Here is an 18,268-nt window from a genome sequence, read left to right as displayed (position 1 = left end):
TCTTGACTAATTCTGATCGTGTCGGATGATGTGCGGGGATGCAGGGTGGCATTTAAGTCGAAACCTAGGCCTTTAATTGCAAGATCTTGGTGCTTTTTTTCCATCTGTCCAACTGAGTTTGCACAAGCTCCTTGTTTGTGCTCTTGAATGAACAGATGGCAAATGAACAGATTCCATCCTTAAATGACCACTTTGCTCAGTTCTTCTCTATCTCCTCCTTGGAGATAAATTATAGTGCTTTATGCAGCTCGTCCCTTCACTCAGTCCCTGCACTTTGTGGTCCTCCTTTAAGCCAGGAATGCTGTGGTTGTTTTGTGTTGGTCCCTGCTGTCCTGCGTTGGGTGGTGGGGCTCCCCTCAGTGTTTGTAACCACCCAAATTTATATTATGTTTCCAGAAAGAGGAATTGACTTCCTGTCTTAAGCTCATCCTCCCTGTTTCTCTTGTTTGCACTGTTCGTCACAGGGACGCGCTCTGAATTCACTTGTCCAGGAGATCAGAATGATTTGGGCTTTCAGCGCTTTCTCTGTGTGCATGTTGTGGTGTATTATTCCAAAACATTCATGTCTTCCCTGATGAAATGCCCTGAAGGGAACAAATATTTAAAAAAAAAAATTGCACGCGTATGTATTTTGGTGTCTGTCTTTGCTCAGCACCATCCTGTCAACTCTCCCACTTGAGCAAGAAGGTTTTTGTAGATCCAGCCATGGTTTCCATGGATACTTTGAACATTTGGATGCTGCTGGTTCACAAGGGATGCAGTTGGCGGTGAGGTACGATGTGTTAAAGGTCAACCTCGAGTGGACTGCTGTGTTCCCCCAGCTGTCTGAAAGCAAGATAGGAAGACAACATTGCTTTGTTCTGGCGCTTCTCAACGAGCTGCCGTAAGGCTCCTGCTTTTGCCTCCATTGTCTATTATCCCAGCATTGAATATTAACAGACATTCCATAGAATGGCATGGGTATTTGCTTCAAGATGTTGAAGCCCATATGCCCTGTGTTAATAAAGTAATTGACATCTATTATGCAGAATACACAGAATGGGAAAAGTTTGATAGCACTGGATAACTGCAGGTGTGAGTGTTTGCGACTACTCTGCAGTTATGTTCAGACGACATGGGGTAAATACCAAATATAAGTTTCTATTTAAAAGATGGAGACCAACAGAGGAAACGAGAGCTGAGATGTCTTTTATCATAGTAATTTGTGGAGCTCTGGTGTTGAAGATTTCTCTGTTCTCAGCTTCCTCCACTCTTTAACTCATACCTCGTTAATAGTTTCTGGCGTTCCACAGAGTTAACCTTCTGTTCAAGCCCTTTTAACCTTTAAGCTCAGCCGTTGTGGTAAAGAAGAAAGGAGCAGAGGTCACAGGACGAAGCCTACGCTTGGCCACTTGGGTAATTAAAGAAAATGCTTCACATGATAAGTTCTGTAATTCCATTAATTCAAAGTGTTTCCCAAGAAACACTTTGATGCACTACATCTGAATGATTGGTGTCAGATGCAGTCCAGCCAATGACTAAACCTGCTTAAAAAAAATCTGAACTGAAATATTAGCAGAATACATTTTTCAAAATTATCGTTGCATTGCCATAGCAGATTCTGCTGATGCCCCCCCCCCCCCCCCCCCCCACCTCCCCCCCTGTGCTTTTAGAGCAGGAAGGGCCTGTGCTAGCACATTATCTTTCAACCGGGACACATTGCTCACTCCTCAGTGGTTGGCACAGATTGAGCTAATTATAACTACCTATTGTGTGAGTGACAGGAACACGGACAGCACGTCGTCGAGATCTGTCACGTTTTGTGCTGCTCAGGCTCTGAAGAGAGTCTTGGCTGATCTGAGCGTTTTAATTTAGTCACTTAAAAGTTTTGGTTGCACCTGGCTGCGGCAGACTTGGGTCAAAGTTTCCGCGGGTGTCCTGCGTGCCTTTGTGTTTAAAATGTTTGTGAAGATGTGTTGGAATAATTCTTTACTAGATAACCCTTCTCTACTCTTTCTTGCTGTAACCTCTTTTGTACTGTTGTGGCGTTGTCCACATCCTTTGTCATGAGCATGCAATTACACTTTAAGTAATATTATAAAGTATAATCAGATTTCAGTGCACTGCAACCCCCTTTGGGACATGCTGCAAGAATAGATGTGCACAGACAAGAGTAAAGGTGCTATCTCTTCATCTTTTCTTTTATCTCTCTCCAGTGCCAGACGACCTCACTCCAGAGGAGCAGCAGGAGCTGGAGAATATCCGCCGGCGCAAGCAAGAGCTGCTGGAGGACATTCAGGTAATTCTGGAGGAGAATATGTGGTTTTATGTAACTATAATTGCACAGATCTGAAAAGCAACAAATGGTAGAAGGGGTACAAAAAGCAAACGTGTAATAATATTAGAAATATGATTGTATTTGATTGTGAAAACACATTTAATGTTGCTTTTACTTTGGAATATAAACTCTAATGAATAGAATATTAGCTATATTGCTTGGCTCTAAAAAGGCGTTCTATCACAGTTACAAAAAAAAATCTTTTCAGTTTGTCTCAGCATGAGACTTTGTGGCTTTGTTTGTGCCTCAATTCTTCCTTTCCAAGGAGATTTTTCAACATTGCACTCCGAGTGGAATGTGAGGTATTTCCCATCAAGTGCTCACTTCCTCTACAAATAATTTCTGCTCATTGTTTTGCCTTTTATATTCTCAAAGTGTGCCGTGCCAAAAGTCTGAGACCTATATTTGTAGATACAAGTTGATCTTTTTCAGGTGTTTGATTTAAATGAAGTTTTGAATATTCGCGACTGTAAAAATGAGACAAGCAGAAGACTCTTCATACAGAACATGACGAGGCCCCTGTGATTGCATGCATGAAAGCAGCCAGTGGAACATCCCCTTCACTGTCTAAGCAAAGCCCTGGATTCAAATCAGAGCTGCTCAATTTTCTGAAAGGGGTTTATGTGATTCCTGTCCATAATCCATGGAGATATTTTTTTTTCTCTTTTGACTGTTGACTTTATCCCAGAACGCAGCTGATTATTCTAGGTAGCTGCTCAGTTTAGATCTGTCACTCAGTAACCGGCAGTAGTAAGTCAGTAACTCACACAGGGCACAGACTGTGCATGACTCGACTTCCGCTGGCCCTGATGGACTCTCGTGGTGCGATCCATCACTTTGTTATGAGCCTGGGACACCTTTGCTGCCCCCCCCCCCCTCTGACCACCACTAATGCCCATATCTTCCACTCCTCACCTCCACAGTGGTCTGCATACTGACCCCTCTTCTCCTCTGTGACTCCCACACCCTCCTCTCCTGGGGCTGCATGTCAAGCCCCCCCCCCTCTTTTCTTTATGAGCACAGTCTTTGTTTGTGGAGGCAAGCATCTGAGGAATGTGTTGTGATTGCACAGCCCTTGAAAAGATGGATGTTTTCTTTGTGGTTTTGTCTATAGTAAGTTAGTATTGTGCACAAGAAATGATACACAGACACTGTATCAGGGTAAGAAAAGGGGTACTTAAGTACTATAGATTATCACTGGACAGCAGCCTAAATTTTAAATTCTATATATAAGAATTTTCTGATGCTTCTCGCTTTTTATTTCACACTTTCATCAAGATTATGTCATTTTCCTCATCTCCTTTCATTCCCAATACCCTTACTGCACCAGACTGGCACCATCAGGCCTGGCTTTATCGACTAAATCTGGCTTGAAGGCCTTTAATCACTATAATGCCACACAAAATATAATCCACTTACACGCTGTCTTATGCCATTTGTATCGTGGTTATTCCCCTAATGGGCTCTTCCAAGTGAAATTCAGATTGAGAGGACTGTTGGGGAGAGTACACATGCTAACAACATGAGTCATTGTCATTTTTTTTTAAGTTAAAAGGAACTGGGTAGTGCTGAATGTGCAGCACTGTTTGAAACCAGAAATGGTTTCTTTCTTTGTTGAACTGTTAGCTCTGCGTATTAAACTAGCCACCTGGCTTACAAACAAACAGGTGATTCAACCTCTCCCTCTTTTTTTCCTCATGTGAATAGTTTGCTCGTTGTTGGCTGTGGCTGCACCCTCTGTGGACAGATGATTCACGCATTTTCTGGTCATTCTTATAACATTTTAACACACATACTGGTTTTCTTTGCAGCGGCTGAAGGATGAGATAGCAGAAGTGACCACTGAGATTGAGAACCTGGGTTCCACTGAGGAGAGGTAACAAAACCGGACAGATTTCCCTTCCCTGCTCACACATTTCCCCCTCTGTTTTGCCTAAGTTGGCTCTTTGTTTCCCTGCTATTAACTTAGCAAAATGTAGCTGTCAATTATTCATGTTTGATGGCCAAACTGAGCCTTCCATCACACCAAGTACCCTGCCCAAATTGGTTTTGCTTTTAAGGCAGTTTAAATCTTTCATCAGGCACACCCTGATGATGGGAGGCCTCATTGAATAATGCAGTGGGTGTACTGGCAGAGCCAGACAATAGATGGTCTCAGGAGAGGGAGAGCTTGGGTTTGGTTTGGCCTACTCAAGTGCAAAGGGATCCTATCCTCTACTGCAATGTCCAGAAACACTCTTTCACTTGCATCTGAACGCCCATTAAAGGTCCAAGTACCTGCTTGTGATCGGATTTTCATGTGATCCATTTATTGAATACAGCAAGTGGTTGTTTGTATTATCACTTGCCAGATGATTGCTGGACTTGGCAGATAAAAACCAATGGAATGCTTGTGCGCGGGTGTCTGTGGGAAGTGCTTGTGACGTCTTATCAACTGGGAATGTAACCATGGCAATGGCAGACTCTAGGGGTGCTCTTTGACCCCTGAATTATTCAAGCCCTGAGAAATTAAACATTCCTACATACATCTCAACTGTTTAGCATCTCACTTGATCAACGTCCTTTCATGTTTATATTAGATTTAAGGCCAGTTTTGGAATCCATTTTTTAACATATTTTTCTTTTTTATCATCAGAGTCCGTGTTCTTTGATCAGGAAAGTTTTTGATGTTGACAGTTTGAGTTTATCTCCCCAACCTCCAAATTATTTCAACTGGTCTGCCATATTTTCACTGCAATTTCTTGTTCCTACTCACTCATGTATGGTATGTGTGAGATAAACCTGCATTTAGCTAATGTTTGTTGATTGTTTTTAATTGTAACAGCCCAAAACCTTAAGGTGTTTTATACAGTTTTCTGACATATCGCCCAAATGAGACATCGAGTATCCCATCACCAGTTAGATTGATAACATTTATAATTCATATTTGGAGTCCTGACATATAATTCCTATGCTTGTAACATTGTGACATATGAAACAAAATATTATATGATTATGTGCTTTTTCATTTTTAACATTTACATTGTTACTCTACAGGAAAAACATGCAGAGGAATAAACAGGTGGCCATGGGTCGTAAGAAATTTAACATGGACCCCAAAAAGGTAGGTGGAAGTAATGCTTTTTACTCTCCAGAAATGTGAGTTGTCACACTTATTTTTATAGCCAGTGTGTAACCATCCGCCTGCTCTCTTTCTCAGGGGATCCAGTTCCTGATTGAGAATGACTTGCTGAAAAATACCAGTGATGACATTGCTCAATTCCTTTACAAAGGCGAGGGCCTCAATAAAACAGCAATTGGAGATTACCTCGGAGAAAGGTCAGGAGAACAATTCTCTTTTCCTCTATCTTACTATCTGTTTTATACTCCCCATCTTCATTCATGAGCACCCATCCACGTGGCTGATGAAAGCATCAAATGGAGGGTGCATATTTTCCCTATTGCTGTTTCCTCTTGGTCAGACACACGCCCATCCTTTTCCAAACAAGGATTATTGGTTCCACATCTAAACTATCCTTTCAAGACGATGTCCGTTACTCAAAGGCCTCCATCTGTCTTTGGTTATCTTACTCATTCATGAGTAACATGACCAAGAGACTCACAATTCAGGAATGCATGGATTCCACTGGAGAGCACTCATCATTTGTGTTGTGTTGAACACATAATGCAGGAAATATTGGACTTGATGTACAGTCTACACTGCTGACGGACTATAGGGTAGGTCATTGGTACAGTCAGGGTGTGCTCTCCTGTAAGGTCAGACCAGGAAGTGGATGCTCTCTACTGGATTGCTATCAAGCTCTCTAGATGATTTAGATTCTGTAAGGAGGGGCCATAACGGCAAGGGAGCCTTGGGATTAGCGTGGCTATTTGTCTACTAAAAAGCGTGGTGACTGGATATGACTCTGAGCTCCACAGAGCCTTCCCATGATCCCATAGGACAGATCATTTACTCTGAAGGACTTAAAGGTCGCGGATGATCTCATGATGTAGATTAGATGATAAGTATGAGGGGGTGGGGTTTTTTTTTTTTTGGGGGGGGGGGGGGGGTGTTTGAGGGGAGCATCTATTGTATCATTGACCTCGTTAACTCTTTTGAGCCAGATCACAAACCTGATATGTCCAACACATTTCTATTAGGTCCTCTGACATCTGCACACCATGTTAGGCCAACCACTACTGCATGAGCATTCTTTAACCTTCCTTAGCAAAAATTAAATCATTGCCTAAAATTCATTTTCAGCAATTAGCTTGTCAGTAAGAATACTTAAAAGATCCTACAACAATTCATAGATGATCCAGTTGTTTTTTTTTCTATTGTAATGCTAGATTAATATTTTTTTAAGCAATAACTGAAACAGAATTGAAGTTGTATTCTTTTACTCTGTTCGCAGCGTTGTCGTCAGAAATTGTTGTGTCTCTTTTTCTTATGGGATTAGAAATTGAATATGTTTACTGGTTAGTAATTTGTCAAGTTTTGTCTCCTTCAGAGATGATTTTAATATCCAAGTCCTCCATGCTTTTGTGGAGCTTCATGAGTTCACAGACCTCAACCTAGTGCAGGCACTAAGGTAAGACGTCTTCCAAGCATCTCATAACATACGCAGCTACACACTCAGCTGCAGGTAATGGTAACATACAGCTGTGGCTTGATCCCCACAGATTAACCGCTCATTAAATTAAAACCGTGTTAGTAAGTTCATTTTCAAGAGTCACCTCATTTGTTTGCAAGGATGCAGCTGTCAGTTTCAGTTTTGTGTCTGAGCAGAGAAAATAGTTTTTTTTTTTTTTTTTTTTTATTAAACTGGAAGTGATACTGTTGCTGACGACAGTTGTGTCCCATGACAGACAGTTTCTGTGGAGTTTTCGGCTGCCTGGAGAAGCCCAGAAGATTGACCGTATGATGGAGGCCTTTGCTCAGCGCTACTGCCAATGCAACCCTGGTGTTTTCCAGTCCACAGGTACTTTCAGCAGTGTCTTTCAACCTTTTCAATAAACTCCTCAAGCAGATGTCTGCACGAGAGAGGGAAAGAAAGTATCCAAAACTAAACGTGAAAATGGATTTACAGTACCATTGAAACGCTTTCACATACTCAAAATGAATAGTTGGGTACGTCCAAACCCTTACGGGTTCTGCACTTTTAATGTATACAGTGTACCCTGGCAGCACAAAATGCAGATTGTATGATAAGCAGATGTGCCTCTGAAGTTCATAATGTTGCATTTGAGATCTAATAGTAAGTCAATGAGAGTCATAACAAAACTGCTCTATTTAGCTGATACAAAGTCTGCTCTGTATCTAGCTTTTGGAATATTATGCTCCTATCAGTGAGTCTGACATGGATGCAGATGGATATGAATATTGCATGAAACTTCTCGGGCCTAACAGTACTTATAAAGTGCTGCTGCGTCAGCCGTGTCTTTCTGTGCATGTGCAGAAAGGCGTATGCATATTTAACTGCCCACGTGCTGTCTGCCCACTCTCTCCACTGACGAAGCAACATCTGTCTGCTCCTCTCTGCTTGACTTTGGTCCCGAAAGTGCAGCACTTTCAGCTCAGCTCATTCACATTCACATTCATATTTTAACACATTAAAAATTGGCACTGCTTTTTAACAAAAATAAATAAAATGATGCTAAACACCTATACTATCTTGTAAACCTACACTTTCTGTTACAGACACCTGTTACATCCTGTCATTTGCCATCATCATGCTCAACACCAGCCTCCACAATCCAAATGTGAAGGACAAGCCAGCAGTGGAACGATTCATCTCTATGAACAGAGGCATAAACGATGGAGGAGACTTACCTGAAGACCTGCTCAGGGTAAGCAGCACTTCTAAACTCTGCACCTGGTGGCCTTTGGCGTTTTTTGTTTGATCTCAAACATGTTTTGTATTCCTGTCCAACACTATCCATTGTAGAATTTGTACGACAGCATCAAGAACGAACCTTTCAAAATTCCGGAAGACGACGGTAACGACCTCACGCACACTTTCTTCAACCCAGACAGAGAGGGCTGGCTGCTAAAGCTGGGTGAGTGACAGTATCTAGTATGTTGACTCCTATTTGGGCACATACTGTAATGAGAAAGCTACCTTTTTATCACGTCTGTTCAGATACAAGACTATGTTGTGTCTTTATTGCATCACATGTTGGAGGATAACAAGTTTCTCCAGAGTGAGTGTGTATTTGTGTGGGTGTTTTAAAATGTCCGTGAGCATGTGCGAATAGGTGTGCATCCTCCCTGTGACATCTGAAGACATTTTCAGCCTGCTTTAATGTATTGTGAATGTGGGCTTGAAATCAGACCACCACATGTAGAGGCATTTTAATTATTTAAGACACACACTGACATGCACTTTAGCACACAAATACCTACTTTGAAAACTTGTAAGATCAAATGTATGCACAAACTTTAGCAAAATTGTAAAGTTTAGAAGCTGATGTGGTGGTCATAGTTTATCTTGTTATAGGAACTCCCAAATGGACAGAGAATGTTTAGTTCATATTTTTCTTTTACCTATTTATATTCTGAACTTTGTGATGACCATTTGCTCATTTCCAAATAAGCTCATTTTTTGGAAACCTACAGCTGCATACTTGAAATGTTCCACAGGATCTCAGCCAACACAAAGACACCTCAACTCTCTAACTGGTTTCCCCTGAGATTTTGCTCCGTTGTACAGATTCACAATGAAATTTAAAACATTGATCAAGTTGTGAAAGAATTTTTTTTTCTAATCACTGTTAATCTTTACAACAGATTTTCAGAGGGACTGGATCTCTCTTTTCTATACTTACCCCTTACTTTCAGTTTTAAGCTAAACAATCAGGGTGAAAGGTCAATCGTCTGAAATAACAGAGATGGACCTAAGTGGAGGTGATCTTTCATCAACTGTTTTACAGAAGCTTATTCATGTCTGCGTTGAGTAGAGCTCCCTCTTGTGGACGGAAAAAGAAAGGCTTGCTCATGAAAGTTTTAAAGCAGTGCAATTGAAGCCTCACTTGAAGCAGATGAACCACATGACTGTGGTGCTAGAATTCCTTATCATTTAATTTGATTTGTTATGTTTTCTTTTCCTCTTCGTTTGTTTGTTTGTTCCCATGATTTTGGCTGTTGTCTTTCCTCAGGAGGTATGTACACCTGCTCTCTCCAATGCTAGCCCATCTCTCAGCTCTCAGGTGCTTTTGGTGGTCTGCCATGCTTTTGTTCTCTTTCGTCATATTTCAAATTATGTTCAAAATGGCTTTTTTATCTTAATTTTTTTCGGTATGTAGATTTTTTTAAAATTTTTATTATTTTATTTAATTTTTTTGCTTTTTTGTGTCTCCATTGGCTCATTTGAACTTAAGATGTTTGTCTCTTCAGTGTCTCATTGAGCTGGTGGTTTGTCCAAACTGTGTCGGGCAGTCCAGGTGCTTTTGCAACCCTGGGCGCTTGACTCAGGCAGTTGCCGCTTTGTGACCACTTTACTGAGCAACTTGACCCTTTTCTCTCTATATGCTCTGGTGGTCACACTGTTTGATCTCCTTTTTTGTTGGGAAGCTGCAGTATACCTCTTTTTTTTTCCATCCAGCAAGCACAACGGAGAACGTATAGAATTGATCATGAACCAATTAACTATTTGATGATTGTTTTTTTGTTCTGTGCTTGCGTGGAAAGGGAATACTGCACCTTTTTTTTATCAGTGTAGCTATACTTCTTATCTCATGCCAGAAATGGATTTAAAGAGTAACACTGGGGCTTCGGCCTGTTGAGGTGCTGGATTGAATTGGACCAAACCATGGGAGGAAAGCATGGGCAGAGGAGTATGCCGAAAGGGACTTTTGATTTATGTATGAGCCATAAATTCTTAAAGTGCACATAGTTTCCTAATTTGACAATGCATTCTTCTAATGATTGCACCTTTTGTACTAATTACAAAGCAATGGTCTGTCCCAAAAAGTGTTGTCACTTGCTAAATAATTGCGGTGAACTAGATTTTAAAGATTAAATCCATCAACAGTCCTAATATGATTTATCTCAAAAAAATTTGTCCCCTCTTGACTTCCACTTGTCCATGCTCCCACGGTCCTGTCTTGCATGGGTGTCTCCCTCCAATGCAACCCAGCATCACCCCTGCAACAATCAACATTACTGCACAGGGGCTCTCTTTTCTCTTGAGTGACCAGAACTGATGTGACAATCAAACCAATCACAGCTCTGAATTATCCCAATCAAGTCTCAGGCCGTCAGCTGTGTGATTCTGCCATTGGTCTTTGTTATCTGTTGGTCTGCTTTTCTTTTTGTTTTTTTTTGTCGCAACATGCTGGTGAGCCAAAATGTGGCGAGGAGCCACAGATCTTCATTTCTGCCAGTTGTCGATGGTGTCTGTAGATACTAAGTGTAGACTGGAGTGTCTGACCTATCATGGTGTTTGTGATATGATGGGTTATCATATACAGTGCCACTGCTGTTATATGATAATGGAAGTGTGTTCCACATGTTTGTACAGAAACGGGGAGTGGGTTTCACAATGCAGCTTTTTACTAACATTGGTGGTGGGATAGTCTAGTCTAGACGAGGCTTATACCCATGTGCCCTGTCCCCCTGCAGTTAAGTGGACACTTTTTATATACGTCTTAGAAATTGCTCAACTAAACCCAAACAGGAAATTCAAGTCTGATATGCTTTCACAGAAGCTGAAACGAGCTTCCTGTCCTACTCAGTTTGATGGCATCCCATCCTCACATAGTTAAGCTGCCATCTGCTTCTGTGATCAGGTTTCCCTTCACAGAAATCAGGGGTGACAAAGGGGCGAAAGGTCAGCCACAGATCGGTGAGCTCTGAGTTAACCAAAGAGCCCACAGTGGGTGTGAGAAAGTACAGAATTTAATCCACTCCTTACTTTCTAAATTCAACTCTCATTTCCAAACCAAAACATTCTTCTCATTTAGAACTGTCTTCAGGTAACTTGATTTAAGTGCAAAAGCACAAAGCACATGGATCTGTATACTTTGTATTGATCCTTGTTTTCAAGATGTATTTGTCTAAGTTAGCAGATAGGGGAAAATAATAGGGCCAAGCGAGGATTAGTTTCCAGCTTCCAGGCATGTGAAGATTCATTAGTCATTAAAGAAAACTTAGTGTCGTCGTTTAACATCCTCCTCTCATGTTTAAGTACCCTCCATATGCAACTTCAAAAATATGAGTCATTTAGTATTTTAATGTCTGTAAGAATATTTTTTTTTAAGTCCTTGAATTGGCAATGAAATGGAAAGAGAAAATTAACATGGATTTAAAGTCAAGAAATGATATGGTGATGGGGAGCACATGGTTGAAAAGTACATTGGATAAGAGGAGTCCTCTGGAGCCGTCATCTGTCTGTCTTCCCATTCATCTGTCTGCCTGTCTGCTGCTCGACCCGGTGCTTTGGTGCTCGTTCCTCTCTCCTTGTCTGCTTTTGTTGTTGAGATGATCTGATGCTGGCTGTTTGCTCCACAGGGGGGCGAGTTAAAACCTGGAAGAGGAGGTGGTTCATACTTACAGATAACTGTCTCTACTACTTCGAGTACACAACGGTGAGTACTGTCTTTTTCTGTTTCAGCTCGCTGTCGCTCGTTGTGCCTCTGTCATTTACACATTTTACTTTTGCACAGGACAAAGAGCCCAGAGGAATCATTCCTTTGGAGAACCTGAGCATCAAGGAGGTGGAGGATAAGAAGCCTGTATGTACAGCTTCCTCTGTTGGTTCATTATAGAATTACACACAGAATCAGTGCTGAGATTTAGATTCTGCATCCGTTTTGATCAGAAGTTTTTATTTTTTATTTTTTATCAGTAACATATTACCCCTCCAGTAATTTCTGACCTTTATATATCTGATATCTTTAGAACTGCTTCGAGCTTTTCATCCCTGACAACAAGGACCAGGTGATAAAAGCATGCAAAACTGAGGCTGACGGACGAGTTGTCGAGGGCAACCACACCTTCTACCGCATCTCCGCTCCCACTGCCGAGGAAAAAGAAGAATGGATGAACAGCATTAAGTAAATATTTATTGAATCATTTCTCTTCAGAGACCCGTCCTGATACAGTGTATCTTTGTTATTTGAATGCAAGTCTTATGACAGAAGATTTCTTTTTCTTTTTTATAATTGTGAGTCTGTGAATCTGCAGCAAACCAACTGCACTGTTCATACAGGCTAACTTAGAATGTTAAGTGCTGCAGTGGTTTTCTTTTACAGTTTGGACCAGCTCAGTAAGGAAGAGAGACTGACCCACCACCACCAATTCTTCTCTTACTTTCCAAAACAGCAACATAACAACCATGTTACCTTTTCTTCACAATACATTTGTATGAAGCACTTGGAAAAAAGGGGTTCATTTCCATTCATATTCCAATTAATCTTAATTGACTATAGAGAATCATGTGGTGAATCATGGTTACCATTTTCATTCGCTTGACAGTCACATTTCATCCAACTGTTTTCAATGATAATTCAAAACTGATGGATATAAGAATCTTTTTACACGTCAGAGAAGTGAAGCGCTTTGTAAAAGTTTAATGTGACCAAGTGCAATGGAAACACATTTAAAGAATTTATGATGACCAACCTGTATCACTTGGTTTTCAATTTTAGCTAAATTGATTCACTGTGCTGTCTGTCACCAGGTAGTCCACTGAGACCCATGTTTCTTACCAGCTGAAGAAACTTTGAATATTAAATAGAATAAAATCACTTCAGAGTTTAAACCTTGTCACGATCAAAGAAAAAAATGTTCCTGATAAGTATATACATGCATGTGTTGCATCCAGCCTATAAGTTAGTTATATAATCTCATCACGTCCGCTTTTTCTGCAGTTTTGGGGAATAAGAAGCACCTGCTAAACATTCAGGATGAGAACAAGCATACATTTTCATTTTAACTTGACAGTCTGCTCTTTCAGGTTCTTGATTTCTAAGGAAACCCCTTTTTTTCCCCCCTGGATATTAGAAAAAAATTCATATATAAATGTATTTTTGTTTTTTAAAAAAATAATAAAAAAAAAAAACTTAGCTGTGAGCTTAACTGACTTTTATCCTCCAAAAGCACCCACTGTACATGCAGATTACTTTAGTATACAGTAAATTAGATTTTTTATTTTTTTTCATGCCACTTGGAAACATTTTTTTCTCATATCATAATTAAAAGATAGAATGATCAAAACTAGTAGTTTGAGTTACTTTTTGATTAAGTTCTAAGTTTTTGAGACAATAAATAATGAAAAATGAATTGCCTCCAGCTGTTATTCATACAGCCTCATTTGAATGCTGGCTTATTTCACGTAAATGAGCCACTTACGAGCAGATGCACTAACATTAGAGCGACGTATGAGTGCATGAATTTGCACAATTTATTCCATTACACTCCTTTCATTGACATTCTCCTCTGCTTCTGTGCTCACAGATCTGCCATCAGCAGGGACCCCTTTTACGAGATGTTGGCTGCCAGGAAGAAGAAGGTGTCATCCATGAAGAGGCACTAGAGCTGCTCAGCTCTGCTGACATTGCACTTGACAGAGCAGGGGGTCCAGGTGTCTGCCCACCCTTTCTGGGCTGGTGCAGAGGCCGCGGTTAAGATGGGCCTCAGAACTCCTCAAGAGATTTCTTAAAGACTCATCCCAGGATCGGCTCTGGGCCTGTAAAGACCTTTAAAAACAGGAAGCATGCTGTTTTAGAGTCAAGCCATCTCTTATCCCCCCGTCTGAATGTCTCTCTTTCTCTCACAGCTTTGCGTGTTCTCTCTGTCAGAGGAAGGAAGGGAATCTTGCTCTTAAACCAAGCAAAATCCCTCTTGAAGATGCTTTAATAGAAAAAAAGATAAACCTCAGTTCCCATATACATTGTATACACACAAAACACGCATACTCCCATGCAGTCCCTTGTTGCACACGTCGTTTTAACTCAGCAGGTCTGACCAAAATACTCCTCACTGTCTGAAAGAAAAGCTAAGAAAATTTCTGACGTGCTTTAATATGTTCTGGCAACGTGTCTATTTTTACAGCTTTTACTGTTGATTCGTCTCGAGTCCTCTTTGTTGACGTGGTTTTGTAAAATAAATTGGTCTTGCCGCAGAAGCTGCAGAGAGGCCATTTTTTGAGGGTGAGTGGGAATAATTTGCCAACTGTTTGTGCTTTTATAGGAAAATAACAATCATCTACTGTTTAAAAACAAGAGTTGCCACTCAGGAGATTGCTAAAAAAAGAAGCTCAGAAACTTTTCATGTCGGATTGACTTGGATCCTGTTGACATCAGGACAACAATGCAAGGAATGAAGTGCTCAGCTGAGACTTGGCTGTTTTTGGAAATGTGAAATAAAGTGAGGGTGTCTGCTTGTCTGGATGGGGTCGTAATGTTGTATCTCGTTTTCAAAGCTCATTTCCTGAAGGCCCTGGAGATGAAACCTAAGGATTTTTGTCATTTAAAAAAAAAAAAAAAAAAAAGTCTTTATCACTGTGGGCTTTTGAGGTCTTAGGATGTCTGGAAAACAAAACTGTCCGCCCCTTTTTGTTTCCTTCCCACACTTGTCTCGCCTTGTTGTCTCAAACAAAATCACTCACTATTGGTGTGTCATACAAAAGTCATTTAAATGTTAGAAAATGTTCTTTACGGCTGCACAGTGCCTGATGCTCTTTCTGTCGTGTGGTGAGAATTGCTGCTGGTTAGCGAGTGTGACTGAGTTTTTCTTTTGCCCAGCCAAGCATAGATATGTTTGTTTCTGCCTTTCATACCCTTCTTCTGTGTAGAGAGCTGCTCTTTTTTTTTTTTTTTTTTTTTTTTTTAATATGGTAAAACCAAGCTCTCTGACTATTGTACAATACTGTATGCTTCAGGTTGTTTATGTTCAAGACATATTGTTGTAGAGGCTTTAAAGGAGCATTGAAACTATGCCTGAAAAAGATTGGGCTGTCCCTTGTCTCAGGGTGTTTAATGCAAATTAACAAAGAACTACTTTTTGTATCAGGAATGTGCTGTTATAAACCAGAAGAGAGAAGGCAGGATGGCTGACGTCTCACGCTGCAGCTGGCTTTTATACGTCCCTGCTGTTCATAATCATCACTCCCCGCCTGCTCTTTCTCCCGCTTCTCTTACTCTCTGCTTCTCACAAGGCACTGCTCCCAGTGGACTAAGTAAGAATGCAAAACAATCATAATTCTTGACAGTATTGGTTTATTTATCAAAGTTGTACATATTTAAATGTATAGTGGGTATTTTATCCTAATATTTTTGTTAGTTTTTGCCAATTTCATTTGATAGTCAGTTATGTTATTTGACCTCAGATTTCTATCAATGTCATTTAATCAATTTGAAATAAAGCCTCATTTCTCTCAACACTGACTATTATGGAGTGTATTTACCCAACTTCAAGCTCACGTTGAGCTCATGGTGCAGTTCTCAAATTCCTCCAGCAGGTGGCAGTATATGATAAGGGCTTCCAAGAAATTCTTCTGCGACCGCACTCATAGCAAATGACTTTAATATCCTTTGTGATTATCCCAATGTTTGTTCATCAGTCCCTAATTAACTTGAGGGCTAAGCTTGGAATATTCGTTCCACTTGAGGGCAGCCTTGAAACTGAGTCATGCCCTTTCTGTTCTGACAAGGCTCTTCCTAAGTATGCACTACCCCGACCACATTTGTCCTCTATAAAGAAAAAAAAACAAAACAGCCCTCCTCTGGTTACTGTTTAAATTCAGTCTTTATTTACAGCCGCATTTCGTATTATTTCACTAGCTCGCCTTGTAAAGTATTTATGGCACAAATGTCAGGGCAGCAGGGAAAGGTCGATATTTACAAGTGAATATGTATCATATTCAATGATGCCTGGAAAAGCAATCAATAGAAATGACTTTCTCAATGGACTAGGTATGCAGGAAACAACAGGGCACGAGTGTGTTACTGTCATGGAGCACATGATATAATGAATACTATATTAAAATGCACACGGGCTTCTGTCTACTAAGATTGATTCATGTTGTGATTTGTATTAAATTACTGTGTGAAAAAGAAATGACCCGAACCTCACCTGTGGAGAAAAGTAACTATATCTTTATAGTCATCTTGCATTACTATTGGGGGGGAGGGGGAAATAAAACAATTTTCAAATAGAGCATGCACCAAAAGTTTGTCCTCGTCAGTTTTTTAGTGTTATATTAATGAAAGAACTGCCCTAAACTTCATAATTCTCCACTATTCTCAAATGAAGGACGTTTGGAAATGACAACAGACTTTAGCTACCAATGCAAACAAAGTAATCATAGACCAAGGGCCTTGGTCAGACCAGTAACCAACAAACCAATGGCCACTATGAAATAGGGTTCCCTTGTAGATGAGGGTAAACCTTATAAATGGACATGACAATAGAATTGTCACACTGAGGCTAGTCCTCATTGAGAGGCACCTGACAGTCAGCTGAGTAGCAAAATTATTTGATGAATAAAGATTGAACTATTTGGTCCACATTTCCAAACTATTCTCAAAGGATTGAGTGAGGCAGACCAGCCACAGAGCACCACCTCTTCAACACCACTACAGTTTTACATAATAGCAGCATCAGTGTGTGCGGATGTTTTTCTGTATCATGGGCACGGAGGGCATTGAGCAACCATGCGTTAAAGCCTCTTCCTCAGCACTTTCTGAGGAAAAATACATTTCAGCTGAGTGATACACAAAGCACACTGCCAGGAGACTGATTAGTTTTGAGTATGTTACTCAAAACTAATCAGTCTGCAGCTGAACCAAGCTGAGCATTTCGCCAAAGATCTTGAAAATATTTAAACAATACTGCACAGAACAATGGGGGGAAAACTTCCAGAGAAAAGGCGTTTCAAGTGGAGATCCAAGAGGGCTTAAATGCCACTGCTGCTTCTGTTAACCCCCAAAAAAACCACACAAATGTTTGAACTCACAAAAAGATGCTGTTTCAGTCTTTTACTAATACAAAACACTCCAAAAAACTGAGTATTGATTAAATTTAGGAGAGAAACTGGATTGAAATCATTTTTGAATGTGCCTGTTCTAAAGCAAAATATAGAAATCTTGGAACAGTTTCTGTCAGTACTTTTTCACAGCAGTTAAAAAATGACCTTTTTTTTTATATATATATATATTCTCCTGTCCAAATCAAATGTCTGCACATTATCTGTTGACGAAAAACTCTTCCAGCTCTCTTGTGTAATTAACAAAGTTGACTGCTTTAACAAAGGCAATTTGAGTATATTTCAGCCACAAAAGCGTCCACAATCTTTAAGGGAGACTAATTCTGTTTCGGGTCAGCTCGAGATTCACAGAAAAATGCTAAACTATGCTAACTCATAGTTCTTAAGAAGTCATGTGTTGATAAAGTTAAATCGCAATCAGTTGCTGTATGAATACCTGACTTTACTCAAGTTGAAACGTGTTTATCTGAACATAAGAAGGCAGTAAATCCAGATCCGTCAGAGATTAAACTCTTCTTTTTTCCCTGCAACACCAAATTATGCCTGAAATAAAACCTAAATGATTGACTGCTTTGTATAATATATCCCTCCAGCCAGCTCATTGCCTGCAGTGTTTTTTGAGAACATGGGTACAAATGATGAAAAAAATTGTTCCAGATGTGCACTGAGAAGACATGACAGTAAGACATTTGCAAAACAAGGTTCTTGATTTCTAAGTCGAAATAGTGCTGTTTAAAACGAAAAGTGGTCGAAATCGTCTGAAATCATCTGAGTAACAACAGTTGAACAATATTTTGCATTGCAAAACAGGATGGTATTGATATATATGATAATTACACAGGAGGTCTGAGGAGGTGACTGTGACTGATGGTAAATGAGAGGTATGTTGCCACAGGAAGAGAAAAAGAAGCGTGAATGTGCAGTGGTTGTGAAGAGACAAAAACAGAAGCAGGAAAGTCTTTGTTTTTTTTATTTTCTGCAC

At 40.2% G+C, this 18,268-nt stretch overlaps 1 protein-coding gene across 4 annotated transcripts in view; it reads left to right on the top strand.

The window, feature by feature from the left end:
- The window catches only part of cyth1a (cytohesin 1a), a 37,059-nt gene extending 21,380 nt beyond the window's left edge, over positions 1 to 15,679 (top strand). For 3 of the 4 annotated variants that reach the window (XM_075454874.1, XM_075454873.1, XM_075454875.1), the window contains exons 2-13: positions 2,196 to 2,278; positions 4,129 to 4,193; positions 5,354 to 5,420; positions 5,517 to 5,635; positions 6,808 to 6,888; positions 7,166 to 7,278; positions 7,998 to 8,146; positions 8,245 to 8,357; positions 11,806 to 11,884; positions 11,963 to 12,031; positions 12,198 to 12,352; positions 13,755 to 15,679. In XM_075454874.1, the coding sequence (XP_075310989.1) occupies positions 2,196 to 2,278; positions 4,129 to 4,193; positions 5,354 to 5,420; positions 5,517 to 5,635; positions 6,808 to 6,888; positions 7,166 to 7,278; positions 7,998 to 8,146; positions 8,245 to 8,357; positions 11,806 to 11,884; positions 11,963 to 12,031; positions 12,198 to 12,352; positions 13,755 to 13,833 (1,172 nt within the window). In that variant the 3' untranslated portion in view covers positions 13,834 to 15,679. The remainder of the gene's footprint in view (positions 1 to 2,195; positions 2,279 to 4,128; positions 4,194 to 5,353; positions 5,421 to 5,516; positions 5,636 to 6,807; positions 6,889 to 7,165; positions 7,279 to 7,997; positions 8,147 to 8,244; positions 8,358 to 11,805; positions 11,885 to 11,962; positions 12,032 to 12,197; positions 12,353 to 13,754) is intronic. The other variant, XM_075454872.1, reaches the window with a different exon arrangement.
- The last annotated feature ends 2,589 nt before the right edge of the window (positions 15,680 to 18,268 follow it).

The sequence above is a fragment of the Odontesthes bonariensis genome, chromosome 21 (genome assembly GCF_027942865.1).
Source record: "Odontesthes bonariensis isolate fOdoBon6 chromosome 21, fOdoBon6.hap1, whole genome shotgun sequence".
Lineage (NCBI taxonomy): Eukaryota > Metazoa > Chordata > Actinopteri > Atheriniformes > Atherinopsidae > Odontesthes > Odontesthes bonariensis.
This window is presented reverse-complemented; position numbering and strand designations above follow the sequence as displayed.